This window comes from Camelus ferus, chromosome 13 (genome assembly GCF_009834535.1).
Source record: "Camelus ferus isolate YT-003-E chromosome 13, BCGSAC_Cfer_1.0, whole genome shotgun sequence".
Lineage (NCBI taxonomy): Eukaryota > Metazoa > Chordata > Mammalia > Artiodactyla > Camelidae > Camelus > Camelus ferus.
In genome coordinates, this window is record NC_045708.1 from 11321193 (window position 1) to 11338154 (window position 16962).

The 16962-nt window shown below is 51.0% G+C and overlaps 1 protein-coding gene across 1 annotated transcript in view; it reads right to left on the reverse strand.

The window, feature by feature from the left end:
* PADI2 (peptidyl arginine deiminase 2) overlaps positions 1 to 16962 on the reverse strand; it is a 47869-nt gene that overhangs the window by 3824 nt on the left and 27083 nt on the right. Inside the window, exons 7-14 of the mRNA XM_014562260.2 lie at positions 11603 to 11781; positions 9142 to 9245; positions 8286 to 8397; positions 7652 to 7759; positions 4975 to 5126; positions 2964 to 3108; positions 2120 to 2213; positions 1445 to 1530 (exon numbers count right to left, since the gene is read on the reverse strand). Of these exons, the coding sequence (XP_014417746.1) occupies positions 1445 to 1530; positions 2120 to 2213; positions 2964 to 3108; positions 4975 to 5126; positions 7652 to 7759; positions 8286 to 8397; positions 9142 to 9245; positions 11603 to 11781 (980 nt within the window). The remainder of the gene's footprint in view (positions 1 to 1444; positions 1531 to 2119; positions 2214 to 2963; positions 3109 to 4974; positions 5127 to 7651; positions 7760 to 8285; positions 8398 to 9141; positions 9246 to 11602; positions 11782 to 16962) is intronic.

A 16962-nucleotide genomic window follows, 5' to 3' on the forward strand; every position in this document is an offset into this window, starting at 1 on the left:
GTCTCATTTACTGAGCACCTACTATGAGCCAGACCCTGGGCTAAGTGCTTGCTAAGTGGTGTCTCCCTGAATCCTCAGGCCACCCTTTGATGTAAGAGTAACAGTGACAATGATTTTGATTAACAATAATAAAAGTTAATATGTACCTTAAGTGTACCGTTCTCAGTGCTTTACATGTATTACTTATTTAAGCCTCAACCTCATGAGGTAGACACTATTATTATTCCCTTATTAGAGATGAGGGAACCCAAGACATGGAGTCCTTAGTGGGTTGCTCAAGATCCTACTGCCAAAAGTGGGGGGCCATGATTTGACTCCAGACCCACCTGATGCCAAAAAATGACCATTTGAGGGGAGTTATAGTAAAGTCAACTTTCAAATAGCCAGTGAGGCGTTCTGTGAACTTTGGGAAACCTTACAGTTACTTCTCCAGCAGCCACTCCACCTGCTGCCCTGAAATGTAGAAGCATGCGGTTGGACTGAATGGAACACACCCTACCGTCTGGTGAGAGTTAATTAGTGGACTCTTGCCCTTCCCTCTTTGCTCCAGTGATCGGTTCAAGGATGGGCAGTAAGCCAGGTTTAAGGCAATCAGTGTATGGAATTTCCTTGGCTACAGTTACTTGTTCAGGTTGGCACGATCAGATTGAAATGCAAGGCTTTTGTTTAATTGTTGGAGGCATATAAAACCTCTCTCTTTGTGGATGGTGTGCTGGGTAGATGCGAGACCTTGAACTGTTGCAGCTAATCTGCAGAACTGAAGAAGTACAGAGAAATAGAGTGGGAGCCCTGATCAACCTGCACCTGAAATCCATACCACTGCTGAACTTTCCACTTATAGGAGCCAACCATGCCTTTTTGTTTAAATCAGTTTGAGTTTTTAAAAAACTTGATACTTTCAATATGCCCATGCAAATAAAGACAGAACTAATTCAAGTAAATATGACCCTGCTGACTGGTTTCTACTTCTGGAGACAATCTTTGATACTTAGGTACTCAGAAGGTGGGATTTATCCATAGATAGAAAACTTCAGGGGTCTCTGATCCCCTAAAACAAATTAAAATTCAGAGCATATATTCATACGTGTATTTTTCTGGAGAACAAGTCTGCAGTTTCATCATATTTTAGTGAATGCGTGTCTCCTCCAAATGTTGTGAGTTCTTGCCTTACAGAGCCCTTGGCTCCTTAGTATTGCCTGATACGCCTTCCTTCCCAGGGCTCCTGTCTGCTTCTAGCTTCCGCTGACCTGTTCCTTCCGCCTTTGTCATTCCGTTCAGCCTCCAGCTTTAGCACAGGAGTAGAGCAGGAAGGCTGGACCGAATGCTTGTTGGGGCTGTCCCCTCTGCCATGTGCCCTGAACCCTTGGCTATGGAAACCCTGATGATGTGAGAGGTGTCATTGGTCACAGCCTCATCCCACCCACAGGTCCCTGCCCCACCTCACCTGGAAGTACTGGTTCTCCTGCACGAGACTCTCATTGGACAGAATCTTGTTGATGGTGATTCGCTTGCTGCTCATCCCGCCCAAGCCTGGAGGGGGGGTCAAAGGACAGGGGACAGTCCAGCCTTAGGTACCCAGCCTGAGTGCTCCCCTTTGCCAAGGTCCCCCAGCCTCTGGGATAACTGTAGGATGAGGGAGATGGGGCTGGGACAGGCTGGGGCACAGGAGGGCAACCTCAGGGGAAGCCAAGCCCCCTCTGCCTGGGAGGGCAGCACACACTATGCTCTCCACAGTAGCCTGTGTCACCTGGGCCAGGGAATAGGTGGAAGCTGCTTTGCTCTCTCTCTGACCAGAGGATCAGGTGGCCCAGTAGCCACCTGGGTCTCCCACCTGGAGCCTGCTGCTAAGGATGAGCAGCTGACCCGAGTGAGTGTGGCAGAAGCAGGATGCCCAGAGGTGTCACCCTTCCTGTTTTCCAGAACTGCCTCATACTTGGCCTCTGCCCTGGTCTGTGTCTACTTTTGCCTCCTCTCCCACCATGATGGCCCATGTGGTTTCTGGCTTGATTGGTAACATTTAACACTCGTGGAGCATCTGTTGATTGGCAGGTAGTCTTCTCTGAGGGTCCCTCTGGGGGCTCAACTCCCTGCTCCCTGCCAAGGCCCTGTGGGCACTCACCTTTGAACATGATGGCCTCCCCATGGCCCTCTTTCTGCTTCTCTCGGAAGAGCTTGTAGCAGGCCGAGGTGCTGGCCATGAGCATCCGGAATTTCTGTGAGAGACCGTCAGAAGGATGGTGTCAGCAGAGAGGAAGTGGCCAAGCAGCATGAGGGAGCCCCTGCCTTGAGGACCCGGGGCCCTATCTGTCTGTGTCTCAAGCCGCCCCCAGGCTAAGTGGCAAAGGCTGCCTGGCAGGGTTTTCTCTGTTTCAGAGGAATATTTCTCACCCCTCCTGCTACAGCAATTCCTCCACTTTAGCTACACCATTGAGTCAAAGCTCAGGGATAAAGGTGGCTTTGGATAGAGAGAAAGAGCTTCTCCAAGTTGTCGAGAGGCCAGGCCATTTGCACAAAATTTCCAGGGCACGCCCAGTTTCTTTAACTTCAGAAAATGAAGAATTTTTTCCAGAGCCCCAGGCTCATACCCCATTGCTCTCCAGGGCATTGCAGCCAGTACAGTAGCCCCTATCCCTGTGGGATTACTGGACACTTGAATCGTGGCTAGTCAAGTCGAGATGTGCTAAGAGTAAAATACATATCAGATTTTGATGACTTAGTATGAAAAATAGAACATAAAATCTCGTCAATAATTTTTATAATCATTACATGCTGAAATGCTAATATTTGGGATATACTGGGTTAAACATTTACCTGCCACAGCAACAACATACAAACTAGCTCCAGCCTACTTCCTTCTTCCTCTATGTGGTCCACTTCCTTTAGGTAACCCTCTTGGATGACAAGACCTGATAGGACGGGGTTCTCTGAGATTCTATTCACTCCAGCTTCAGGGGCCAGCTCACCTTTGTGCCTGGGATGGGGACGAAGGTCATGAACTCGTCCACGTGGCCCACGGTCAGCCAGTCCGAGTAGAGCTCCACAGGCGCCTGCACCTGCTGGGCCTTCAGGAAGTCCCTCACCACCTTTGTCATCCTCCGACCACCGGACCTAGGGTGGGGATGGAGAGGAGGCAGCTCTTCAGAACATGCCCACTGTGCCTGCCTCACCAGAGGGCCTGCAGGAGGCGTTCAGCCTCTAGAACCCAGCCTGGACCCAGTGTGGGATCAGCAGAAAAGTCACAGGAAGGAGCCTCAGTTGTAGAGACCCTGGCACAGGCAGAAAGGCATTTGAGCCCAAGGGGAAAGAAGGAGTTAGCTGTAGCCATGGCCTGTGCAAAGGGCATTAAGCCCAGCCATCAGCCCCTGAGGGTGTCTGTGGGTGTAAGGAAGCCAGCTTCTGAGCTCAGGGATCCTTCCTGGACTGCTGGAGAGGGCTAGGGCACAGGCATGCTTCCAAAATCCTCCCCAGCTCATGTATCTCTTTGCTTATTAACTTCTCAATTTCAATCTTCAATCAATTCAAGTGACACCTCTTCCAGGAAGCCCTTTTTGACTTCTACACTCACTGAGGCCTTCAATCTCCCCATTACCTTTAGAATAGAACCCAAGGCCCTTACAGTGGCCAAAAAATTCCTCTCTGATCTGGCTCCTGCCTGGCTCTCCTACCTCATTCCTCCCTTCCTCCTTGTTCTGTTTGCTCCAGCCACGTGCTAAGCTTGTTATCACTTCAAGGTTTTGCTCATGCTGTTCCTTCTATTTGGAATGCTCTTCCCCTTTGACCTTCCCATGGCTGCTTCTTTCTCATCATCCAAGCCTCAATTCCAAAATCACTTCCTCAAAACCGCAAAAGGGCTAAAGTGCCCCCACCCTGTCACTGTTTATCATGTACCCTATTTTATCTTCTTCATTGCACTGCTCAGCACCCAGAAGTATCTTATTTACTTGCTTGCTTCCATGTTTATTTTCGACACTCCCTGGCCCTTATCTGAAAATTCCCTGAGACCTGGGATTTTGTCTGTTTTGTTCATTGCTGTCTCCCCAGAGCCTAGAATAAAGCCTGGCACAGAGAGAACTCTTATTAGATCTTTGTCTCTAAGAAGCTCCCCCTAAATTCCCCAAGAGGGTTAGGGACCCCTCCTTGGGTTTCCTTGGCTCTCTTCCATTCTATCACTGTACATATTCCCTATTTCATGTCTGTGGTCTCCACCATCTCCTTGAAGGTATGGGCTGGGCTTCTTGTTTGGAACCCCACGCCTGACACAGGGCTTAGCATTTGGCTGATGCTTGAGAAATAGCTGCTGAATGGATCAGTGACTACTGAGTGGAGGGAGAAGGAGGGTAGGGTGGGCAAATGGTCACTGCCAGTGCCAGTGGCCTTCCTCCAGAAAGCAGAGTATCTCATGTGGCTCAGAAGGACTTGGTGTCCAAATCCTGGCTGATCCCATATGTGCAGGTTCCTGGCAGCCCTTTTGTGAACTGAGGGTCCACAGTACTCATTCTTTCCCCAGCAAATGCCCTGACCAAGGAAGAATTTGCCTTTTCATTGACTGGTGGGTCACCCGGGGAGGGAGTGAGGGTGTTGTGGACAGGCCAGGGAGCCAGGGACTGGGCAGGGCCATGTCTTCTCATGTGTCTTTGTGTATAGGCACCCTTGATGATTGGTTGGTGTGTTCCCACTCATCTTTCAGTGTTCCTTCTCTGGACTCCTTCATCCCTTCCCCACCTGGCTTATAATCTCTTTATATACCCTCCCATTTGGGGAAGAGGGTTATTTATTTAGTTTTATATTAGATTCTAATTCATATTAAGATGTAGAGGCTAACTTTCTTTCCAAGAGTGTCTGTATCTTGTAAGAGAGTCGCGGGAGAGGGTAATTCTCTCAGCCAATCACTCCATGCCTAAGCCACCCGGGACGCTCATCACCCCCAACCCCCACCTTCCCCTTCTGCCCCAGCCCCTCCCTGGCTTCTCTTACAGCGGAAAGCTGCTCCCGATGAGGATCCGGCCCAGGGGGTACGTCTTGCCGTTCACGGTCACTGGGGGACTGACCTCCAGGTTCCCAAAGGAATCAAGGCTGGTGACAGGCTCAAAGAGGGGCTCCCGGGTCACATAGCCAAAATCTGGGCCCTAGGCAGAGGGCATACACCCGTCATTAGTCTCCTGCGGCCAGGAGCCCTTAGCCCCAACCCAGCTGCCCTCTAATGACCACTTTTCACCACCTTTGGACTGGCACTGTGGGCACTTGAGATCTAGGGGGATCAACCATGGTCTTCTTACTCCCACTGAAGAGCAGGGCCCTGGCACGGGGAGGCTGAGTTTGTGATTACACTGGTGTGAGTGCGGGATGAATGTGAGTGTATGAGTGTGTTTGAGTGTGCACGTGTGTGTATGCAGGCACATCTGGGTCTCTGCACGTGCCTGCTTCCCAAACACAGAGATGCATTGGTTATTTCATGACTGGTCCTCATTTTGTGCTACTGATGTCCCTGCTCATCTCTCAATTTCTCTCACCCTCTGTTTCCCCATCTGGAAAAGTGGCATCAGATCATGTGACCTGGGGCAGGGTGGTAGATTGTATTCTTATTCCTAAAGACTTGCTACTCACAGTAAGGGTTTTGCATCCCATGCCATTGCTGTGTAACTTCTGGTAGCTCCCTGTGGCAGGAATATACTTCCTGCCCAGCATCAGAATTGGTCATGTGATTTGCTTTGGCCAATGAAATGTGAGCAGAAGTGATACATGCCAGCTCAGAACACAAGCCATGAGCTCACTGTGTATGCTTGTCAAATCCCTTTATTTTCTCCTTGTGCTAGGAGAATGGCATTTCCCAGACTGGGGCTGCTCCTGCATCTTGGGCTCTAGGATGAGGAAGGGACGAGGAAGCAGAGCTGCAGACAACCAACCAGCAGTCAACGTGGAGTGCGAGCAAGAAATGGACCTTTGCTGCTGTCATCTATTGAGATGTGGGGGCTGTTTGTTACTGCAGCCTTACCTAGTGAAAGCTGACCAATACACACAGGAATGGTAGATATATAACATACATATCATCCCAACAAGTTCCCAACCAACCATATTTGTTTACTGAGATGTAGTTTCAGAATCCTTCTTAGCACAGAGCTCCAACAGATTGAAGTTATATGATATAACCCCAGGGATCCCCTGAATTTTAAGTTTCCTTCCATGATTTTTTTGGTTAAAAAGTTGAGGTCTTGCTTGGGAGCTTGCACTGGGGCTGGGACTAAGCTTGTCTGGCAAAAATCCTTGTTAATAAAAACCATAGAGTGAGAAGATGTGGCTTATCCTAGCTGGGCCGAGAAGCTCAAGGGACAGCCATGCCAGTGGGTGGATGGCTGCAGCTTAGCGCTTTCTCGCCTGGGAGTCCCAGATGGCCAGGTGCGATTTGCCAAAGGCTGGGGCAGCTGAAGATTTATGGCCTCACACAGGCAGACAGGCACGCAACACAAAGCTGGGCTTGGCCCAGTCCTCCAGGAACAATGCAGCCTGGGGCTCTTGGAACCTGGCCAGCCTGGGACACTGAAGGTAGGTGGTGACCCAGGAAGAAAGAGTAAGGGCAGGATGTGAGAGGCCTTGGTTCTCAAGCCTGCGGCAATGGCTGGCTGGTTTGACTACCCCTCACAGTGTTGGAGGAAGTGAATAGTCCTCACTGAGGACCGTGTCCAGGGCTGTGAAATGACCAGAACAACATCTAATAATAGTCATTGTATCAGGTGCAGCCCAGATGCCTGATATAATGCCTTCAATCTTCATAGCAAGCCTGTGAGATGAATACTGTTTCTATCCCCATTTTACAGATGAGCAAAGTGAGGCTTGAGGAGCTTAAGTTGCTTGCCCAAGGTCAAATTGTGCTAAGAGATGGAACCGGGACTCAAGGCCAGGTCCGACTGACATCCAGAGCTTGGTGTTCACACCATGGGGCTGTACCCTCTCCCATGATGAGGGACCAGGTTAGTGGATGTTCTCAAGAAGTAGATGTGGACCTGGCAAAGGGTTGCCTCTGAGCAGCCCTGATGTCTCCCAGGAGGCTGCCCTGCATGTGACCGTGGGAAAGCCCCTGGACATACCCCAGCCTCTGCTCTGTGCTCTGTCCAAGCCTCCCCCTGTCTGTTCAAGGTGGAAGGTGAGGACGAAGAAGATTGATTTGGCTTCTGTCTTCATGCAGTTGGTTGTTGAGGGCATAAAAGGGGAGTGGTAATGACCTCTAGATTTGGGGGTGGGGTCAGATTGCTTTGAAAAAACACATGACCTGAAAACCACAGCTTTCATGAGCTTTGATGTTGGAACAGTCCTTTTCAACAATTGCTTAACTATAATTTTCCTCTTTGAAACTTATTTTGCTGCAAGTTGGAGGTGGGGTTGTGGCAGGAGTTAGGCCTCTATCTCCCATAGCAACCATTTCCTAATGAGAAAACCCTCCATGTTTTGGAAAACCACCAGTTATCAAAGCAGGAAAGGATGTTAGAGGTCGCTATCCCACCTGACCCATTTTGCAGATGAGGAGACAGAGGCAACAGCCTAATTTGCAACAGACTAATTAGCCAAGGGTGCCCAGGGCCTCCCGACCGCTCTGTCCTGTAAGAGTCCTTAGGATTGGGCCCTCCCCCCACCCCCAATGTGGCCCTCAGTATCTCACCAGGAGCTGCTTCACCGGGAAGTCCTTCAGGTTTCCATCTCTGGGGGAGTCCAGCACCACAGGGAAGCCTTTGTGGGGGGCCTCGATGTAGCCAAACTCAATTTCATCCTGCGGAGACACCAGGAAGAGCCATTAGATGAGCCCAGGGGGCCACCAGTGAATACCAGCCAGCCTCCTCATTCTCCTCCCCAGCACGTGACAGCACTGGTTTCTTACATATCCTTCCTCAGACAGTCTCTGTACATCCCAAGCATGTTTTGTATATATACTGACTTCATTTTAAAAACATAATTGGTAACCTCCTGCATATGTTTTCCTGCAAGTAACATCTTAACTTGAAGTGTGTTCTGTATTTATAGATTGACTTCTTTTTATCTGCTATATAGTACTCCATGGTAAGGCTGTCCTATCATAGGGTCACCCTGTCCCCTGTGGATGGACATTTAGGTTGTTTTACAGTCTTTTGCTACTGCAGTGAGTTGCCTTAGACATTTCTGTCCCTATGCACAAGTGCATGTGTGATCTGATGGCAGAACTCCCATATGTGGCGCTGTTGGGTGCCAGGGTATGGATGTTAAGCCACCCTTCTTGCCTGAGCCCAGGGCCACGTCCTTCCCGGCCTGGGGTTCCTCACCTGGATCCAGCGGTCGCCCCGGTTCATGTACTGGAAGCAGACCTTCAGTTCACAGTTGGTTTTCTCCACCAGGTTCTTTACCTCTTTCAGGAACAGGTAATTGTCCTTCATGCTAAGAAGTTTAGGGGAGAAGGGGAGGCCAGGAGGAGGGGTAAGGAGGGATGAGGGCCAGCCCATGGAGGTGGCAATAGCAGCTGGCACCTCTGCACTGCACTGGGCAGATGTGGCCACATCTGTGTTCACAGGCTCCTTTGCAAAGGCCCAGCAAACTCACCTCCTCACACGGTGTTTGCCAAGGTCATGAATAAATACAATGAGGAGGGGAACTCTCACCCCTACCTGCCCCAAAGCATCTCTGATCCCCCCAAATTTCCAAAGAAGTGCTGTGCCTAGCACGGAGGCGGCGGCTGGACCCCCGTCCCAGGGGTCCCTTTTGGTGTGACCAGCATCTACGGGCAGGCACTTCTTCCCCCTGCTTCTCATCTGGCTTTGGCTGCCTAGCATGTAATAGATGCTCAATCAAAAACTGCTGCATGGATAAGCTGAGCTAGATATCCATTGTACAGGAGATTCCCAACTACACGGCACAGGCCAAGAAGATACAGGAAAGAAGCGGGAATTATTATTTTCAGAGCACAAAAACAAACTGTGCTAGGACCTTGGATAAATACTTTGCCTGCTTCATCTTATTTAATCCCCACAGTAACTCTGCGATATCTGCATCTCAGAGAAACAGAGGCACAGAGAGGCCAAGTGAGTTGCTCAAGGCCACACAGCTAGTAAGTGACAGAGCCCCAGAAGCCCCGGCTTCAGCCACTCTGCCTTTGCCACCCTCTGCGCTGTGGCTACTGCTTACCAGCACACAAACACCGACACAGGAGGCAGGATGTTGGGGGTCATGATCCACGGAGCAATCCGGAAGGTCACAGTGTCCGTGAAGATGGGGGTCAGGGGAATCGCCTGGGTGTGGGGGAGAAGGGAAGGGGGTCAAAGAGTCTTGTCAGGGTGCTTTTCACTCCTGCCTTCCAAGGTGGGTGAAACTGGTAACAATAGTACCTTATTGGGCACTTACTGTGTGCCAGGTCCTATTTTTCTTTTTTTTTTAATTATTAATGATTAAAAAATTTTTTTCTTTTTTTTTGGGAGGGAGGTAATTAGGTTTATTTATTTATTTACTTAAATGAGGCTACTGGGGATTGAACCCAGGACCTCACGCATGCTAAGCATGCACTCTACCACTGAGCTATATACCCTTCCCCCTTTAACAATTTTTTTAAAAAATTGAAGTATAGTCAGTTTACAACGTTGTGTCAATTTCTGGTGTTTTGGTCATACATACACATACTTATATTCGTTTCATATTCTTTTTCACTATAGGTTACTACAAGATATTGAATATAGTTCCCTGTGCTCTACAGTAGAAACTTGTATATCTATTTTATTTTACTATTTTTTTTAAAGTTTAACATTTTTTTGTATATCTATTTTATATATAGTAGTTAGTATCTGTAAATCTCGAACTTCCCAATTTATCCCTTTCCACCCCCTATCCCCCTGGTAACCACAAGTCTGTTTTCTATGTCTGTCAGTCTGTCTCTGTTTTGTAAATAAGTTCATTTGCGCAATTTTTTTTTTTTTAGATTCCACATATGAGTGATACCATATGGTATTTTTCTTTCTCTTTCTGGCTTACTTCGCTTAGAATGAGATATCATTTCTGCCTCACAACAACCCTTGGGGGAGATGCTATTTTAATCCTTGTTTTACAGATGGGGAAACCGAGTCACAGACCTCAGAGTCCCAGAACGGTCACACAGCCGGCCAGGTGCACATGGTTAGTAGGTGGTACGGCCTGTATTAAACCCAGGAGGCCTGGTTGCTGAGCCCTGCACTCTTGACCACTGTTGGATCTTGCCTTATCAAACTTCTCTTCCTGAAACTGGCTCACATGATGGCTGAGCCAGCCCCGGCCTTCCTCTGTTTTGGCTCTGGGCACTTTGCCCTTTCCTATGTGCGAGCATCTTAATGTTATTGGGGAGTATTTTGCTATGTCCAGATCATTCTTTAAGAGAAGGTTCGGGAAATTCACCTGAAATCTCAGGGAAGATGGGATATGATTTCTTTGCATGGCTGGCTTTGGAAAGAGAGGAAACCCGCCCCTGCCCTTGGTGGGGAGGATGGGGGTGAGATTAGGGCAGGCTGGCCTTTCCTGTATGGGTCTGCCTTTCCAGTCTCTGCTGGTGTCTGCTGGAGGGGCCAGTCTGAGACACCCTGATGGCTAGGGTGCTCCAGGCACCAGTGGGAGCAGGAGAAGCCCCCTCCCTACCCCATCCTGTTAGCTCTGCTTTTTCTGCCTTTCCCTCTTCCCAGGGACTTGAGGGTGCTTTGCGAATGAGCTCTCACAAGTTTGGATGCTCAAAACCATCCTAGGAAGCAGAAGTGTTGGTTGGTTCTGTTTTACGGATGGAGAATCTAAGGCACAGGGGGAAAGTTCACTTGCCCAAGGTCTCCTGGACTCGAACCTGGGCAGTGTGACTCCAGAGCCCCTTCTCTTCAATGTAAGCCAGACCCCGCTCACCTTCTACAGAGCCCATTGCATCCTGCCCCAAAGTGGTCTGGGGGGAAACGTGGGGAGGAGCCCCTGCGTCTGAGAGGGCAGCCAGGTTACTCCCTATATTGAGCAAAGCGGGGGTGCCTGAGAGGTGGGGATCTGGGGCTGCAGTCTTTGATGAGAGGTCCTTGTGGGCAGGACACACCCTAAGCTAATGGGGCTTCTTCTCTAGTGGGGCTCTCTTTTTCATCCAGTTTCCCAAAACCAAGAACGAAAGTGGGTGAGATGTCCGGCCCCAGGGAGGGGACATGGCCTGGGACTGGGATTTGGGGTTCAGCCTGTGGTCAGAGTCAGCAGAGCCCACAGCTAGGGTGAGGGGTCAGTCAGGGAGGGACAAACAGGGCACACAGGCAGTCAGTAAGCCTCACGTGTGTGGCTTCGTTTGTTCCTTGTGCTAACCATTGGGGCTCTGGGCCTCAGAACTAGGCCTGCCCTCTGTAGGGAGGGCAGACCAGGGGACGGGCTTGATGTCAGAAAAAGTCACCCGCAGAGACTCCTGGGGAATAGGTACAGCAAAGAGGATCCCCAGAGCACAGCTCTGAGGCCCCGGCAGACATGTGTGGGTGGTGGGGGCATCTCGGTCTCCAAGACTGGACACCCCTACCCTTGGAGCTTTGAAGGGAGTGGAGCACAGCCGGGACTCCTGGGAGTGGCCCTTCCAGAAGGACCCCACCAGGCCCCCAGGGTGGAGACCTGGAACCCTCACCTCTGCCATATACTCCAGCAGGCTGACGTGGATGGAGACCAGGCCCGAGAAGCCCTCATCAGGAAAACGGAGGCCTTCCACGAAGAACAGCAGCTCCGCGGAGCCACCTGTGTACTTGACCACGTGGTAGAGCTTCCGCCGGCCCAGGATGTGGATATAACGCTGGCCGAAAAACGGGTCTAGAGGGAGAAGGACCAGAGTCAGGCCCCGCCCCCAGCCAGGATCCTGCCAGTGGGGCGGGGTCACCGATGGGGGACGAGATGGCAGAGTAACTTGTCCCCTAGAAACAGAGAGAAAAGCACAAGCAGAAAAAGCCACCAGGAGGGCCGCGGCCCGGTCATTGTCCCAGCACTGCTGTGCCCTAGCCGTGGGGCACAGACACCCTCCCTGGCTTCTGGCTTCCTCGTCTATAAAGTGAGCTCGTTCTCCCAGGAAGGGCACGTATGCAATGGTAGCAGGTGAGGACTGGGCAGACAGTGGTGTCGAGGAAGGGAATTATTGGTCCTATTATACAGAGGCGGAGACCAAGTATCAGAAAGGACAAGTGATTTGTTCGGAGTCACGTAGCCAGTAAGTGTCTGAGCTGGGACTCAAATCCATGTCTAATTCTTTTTTCTTTTTTTTTTAATAGAGGTACTGGGGATGGAATCCAGGACCGTGTGCAGGCTAAGCATGCACTCTACCACTGAGCTATACTGTTCCCCTCCAGCTGAGCTACATCCATCTCCCCACCAAGCCCGATTCTGAACCTCAACCTCCCTCCCCTTTATATAAATAAAACACTAATGCACCCATTTGTGCCAAAAATTCCCCTTCATGTAATGGAAGCCATGTTGGCACCTGGGTCTCAGGCTACACACTTCTGCAGGTGGGAAGAAAGGCAAGCTTCTCCCTGCCCCCCTGAAATCGCCAGCCCTTCACAGTGCTGTCCCCTCCCGCTTGGGACAGTTGTCTCCCTCCTCCTTTCAAGCCTTACTTTGTATCACTTCTGGGAATTGTGCCAGATCCACCAGAGACCAGGCCAGGGACTCCGTCTGGAGCTTCCGCAGCCCCTATTCTTCCCTATCACAGCCTTTACATGGATATGATCTCAGTAAATTAGTTGCTGGCCCTGAGAGACTGTCACCTGCGTGGGGGCAGACAGGCCCGGCCGGGCCCAGAGCAGGTTGTGTTTAATAAATGTCTACTGAACAAACCAATGGCTCACCCACCACTCCCTACAGGAGAATTTTCAGGCTGATTCAGAGCACAAATAATGAATTACTCCTCTGTGACCTGCATGAGCAAGGCGCATTGGGGGAGACAGAGATGGTCAAGATGCAGCATTTCTGTGTGTCTAAGAGCAGCGCTCAGGTGACAATAAGCTAGTGCAGATGTGGGAAGCATAACAGAGCTACAGGGTGAGAGAGCCCGTGGGGATAGTGGGGTGGGGTGTGGAGGGCAGGGGACAGGAGGCGGGCTGGGAAGTGTGAGCAGAGAAAGGCAGCCTTTGAGAGGCCCTTCGGGGCAGCAGAGGTGGGGTACAGTGAGGAGAGGAGATACTTGCATTGCCAAAGGCATGGAGGTAGGACCCTACGGAGTTCCCCGGAGGAGTTTCTTTCTGCCCTGCAGAGCTGGAAGGGCAGAATCAGGCTCAGCTTAGTATTGTTGTCGACAACAATGGTAACGATTAACGACCAGTCACCCAAGGGCTAGGACATGCAATTAGAACAGTCCTGGCATAAACAGGATGCTTGATTCAAATTTGCAAAATGAACATAGGAACCAGTGAAGCCCAGGCTCAGGATGACAATGTGCTCAACTAGACCCCGGTTATGCATTTCACTGAGGGCGGGTCACTTTAGTGGTTGTGACCTCCAGAGTCAGGGAGATGTGGGTTCAAGAACCGCTCAGGCTTATGAGCTGCGAAACCTCGGGGAATTCACTTAACCTCCTTGAGCCTCAGTTTACTTATCTGTTAAATGGGGGATAATAATACCTATGCTACTGGGTCCTTGCAAGATAAAATGACACAGTATCAGGAACTGAAGTAAGCTTGGCAACCGAGAGTAACCATCGGTAACACAGCTGGGAACTGCTGGTGTTGCTACTGTGAGAGCCCATGAATGAATCGGCACACACTTTATTGTACAACTCGCAACATGTTCACTGATCATTTTAGGACCAGAAGGCAAAGAAAAATACCTCACTTCACCTTTCCTTGGGTGGGCCCAAGAAAAGAAGCACTGGTTGTTCCAAGGAACTCATCACAGCCCGACATAAAGATGAAGTCCTCCTCACTCAGAAAAGACAGCACGTGCCCTGTGTCCCAGTCACTGAGTCGATCCAGATGGATCTGCATAATTTAAAAAATTCTCCCCCAGGCACCAGGTCCTTCCCTGTCCACATGTCCCAGGTAGCACTTGAACTGATGCTCAGGAAAGATATCCGAGGCCTAGAAGCTGACTTGTCTTTGCAGAAAGCTCCAAAACTTTCCCAGGGCTCTGGGCAGCCTGGGGAGGGAGGGAGGGAGGGAGAGAGAGAGAGAGAGAGAGAGAGAGAGAGAGAGAGAGAGAGAGAGAGAGAGAGAGAGAGAGAGAGAGAGAGAGAGAGAGAGAGTGTGTGTGTGTGTGTGTGTGTGTGTGTGTGTGTGTGTGTGTGTGTGTGTGTGTGTTGGCAGGGGAGCAAGACCAGGTGGAAGTACACGTTCTTGCCCATCTGGAAGCAGTTTTCTCCTTCCTGTGGCCTACAATTTACATGTGCCTATCTTTCTGGTGCCTTGGGCCAGCTCCAGGCGGATTGATTACTTGGTGGGGACAATGCAGCCACTGTCCCGAGGAACCTCCTTCCCCCATCCCCGGGCCCCAGCTGGGTGCAGGCCTGCCTGAGTGTGGCCGGCTCTCCCTGCAGGAACCAACAATGTCCCTCTATTGAGCAGCCCACGTGCCTTGGGACTGGGCCCTGTTAGCCACCCTGACCTCTCTTTAGCCCCAGGCATCGCCCCTGCAGGCTGGCACATGGAATGGTTTGGCATAACCCTTCTGGTCACTTTGGAGCCATTCCACCTCCCAATGAGACTCTTTAGAAGTGTGACCAAACATCCTGGATTACCTGGTATTGAGGGGTTTCCCTGAAATGCGGGCTTTTCAGTGCTAAAACCAAAAGTTCTGGTTCTGGGCAAACGGGGACAAGCTGGTCACTGTATCCTTGCAGGAAGACTGTCAGGCCCCAACTTTGAGATCGTGGGCAGGATGTGAAGCTGGAGCACAGACACCTGGGTTTTCCTGGAGGACTGGAGACTCCTGTCCACTTCAATGATTATAATTAATAATCATAATAATCCTCCCCAAGCAACAAGTGCCCTCTATAGAGAACGTTCCATGGGCCGGCTACTGTACTGAGTGCCTAATACATGTTCCTTGTTTAATCCCTGTCATCAGCAGGGACAGCCAGGCCTCTCAGTAGCCCTACATCACATCACAGATGAGGAGCCCAAGGCATGGTCTGGTGAGTAGACTGTGCCCAGAACCAGGATTTGAACCTCCTGGGCTTGGTCTCCAGCCCAGCCCCTGCCCTTAGGGGACACAGATGACATGACGTTCATGTGACACAACACATTCTCATTGACAGGTGTACTTGGATTTTGACAAAACCCCAAGATGCCTGCATGGAAGAAAAGGAAGAAAAAGGAAACTGTGCCACAGATGGGTTATTTTTCATCCTGTTCTTTAGTGTGGTACTAAGTATTTATCCAGGATTCCAATTTTGTGTGAAACTGGCTATCCTGGGATTGTCGCTGCGTCAGTAACGCCTTCCCCTGCAGGATGGCAGCCCAGAGAAGACAGAGTGGGAAACAGTATCTCTAAGCACTCACAGTAGTGGTTCCTTTTTTTCTTGTCTGCTCAGGACCCATCTCAGGTGTCAGTGAGCAGAAGGGATGTGATTACGGGCCAGACCTCAATCCAATGCCAGTCAACAAAAAGACCCTCTAGAGAATGTCCAAGTGCCACTGTTAGCAACAGGGCAGTCATCACAATTCAATGCCCTGGTTGAGATGCCCAGGTCCTGCCTGTACCCCTCCTGCTGGCAGCCACCCCCACCCCCCACTGTGGCAACCCTGGCCTGGACGGGGTAAATATCAACATCTCTGGCCCCCTGGGGCAGTGGAGCCGGCCTGACTCTCGGGACATTCCAACCTGTGTGAGGTCACTGCCTGAGCCCAGGGTGAATCAGGAGGACTGGCTTCAGGTGACAGCTGTCCACTGCTGTCCTGACTAAATCACTCCCTGAGGTGAGGGTCTAGGGCCACCATGACCACGTCCTCACGGCGACTGCCCTGGTTCTAGTGGGTCAGTGCAGAGGTGGGTCCTGGAGCTAGGCCGGAGATCCTGGGCCCCTGGACAGCCGGAAGCCCCCCCCCCACCACCACCACAGCAAACTGCAAAGCAAACTATTTTGCTGAGAGAGCTTTTTAATACATAAATCAGACCTTGACAGTCCCTTGCTTAAAACTGTCTAATGGCTTTCCGCTGCACTTAGAATAAAATCTGCATGCTCTGTCTGTGTGCCCTGGCCCCTGCCCAGTTTGCTGACCTTGCCTCTAACACATCCCCCTGCTCCAGTCTTCTGTCTGCTCCTCCAGCACCCAAAGCTGCTTCCCTCCTCCTGCTTTGTACGCACTGTTCCCTCTGCTTAGAACACTCTTCCCTCAGCTCATGAATGCCTGGTTCTTTCTCATTGTTGGTTTGGGTCTCAGCTCAAATGTCACCTGCTTAGAGAGGCCTTTCCAGACCATAGGCTAGCGGTGCCTCACCCCCACCCCTGCCATTCTCTATTACTTGGTCTGCGTCTTTGCCTCCAATTGTGTTAACTATTATGTCTCCCTCAGGAGACTGTTTTCTCCCCGAGGCCAGGGTGTGATGGCAGAGCTCACCCAGGGATTCCAGTGCCCAGATCAGCACCTGACACTGAGGGGGCTCAACACACATTCACAGAAAGAATGGGACGGAGCAGGCAGCTGCGAGGATTAGCTCCATGGCGGAAGCACGCTCCCTACACACTGGGGGCCCAGGATGCCCTGTCACCACTAAGAGGAGCAAGGGGTCCCCTCTTCAAGGGGGCCCACAGCATCATCAGGGGCTCTGTAAAAGTCGGAGGCAGTTCTCAGCTCCAGAAAGTCTGTGGTGGGCAGAAAACTCCTGGTGGGGAGGGCACCTGCCTCAAGGACCATGAAAATGCTGCGACTCTGGGAATAGATGGATCTCAAATGCCCTTCCTCTCCTGGTTCACAGGGTAGAAGGGCCTCTGGGCGCCACATAAATTAGCATCACCGCCGACTCCTTTGAGGGAGGAGAGATCTATCCTACGGGGCCTCCTGCCTT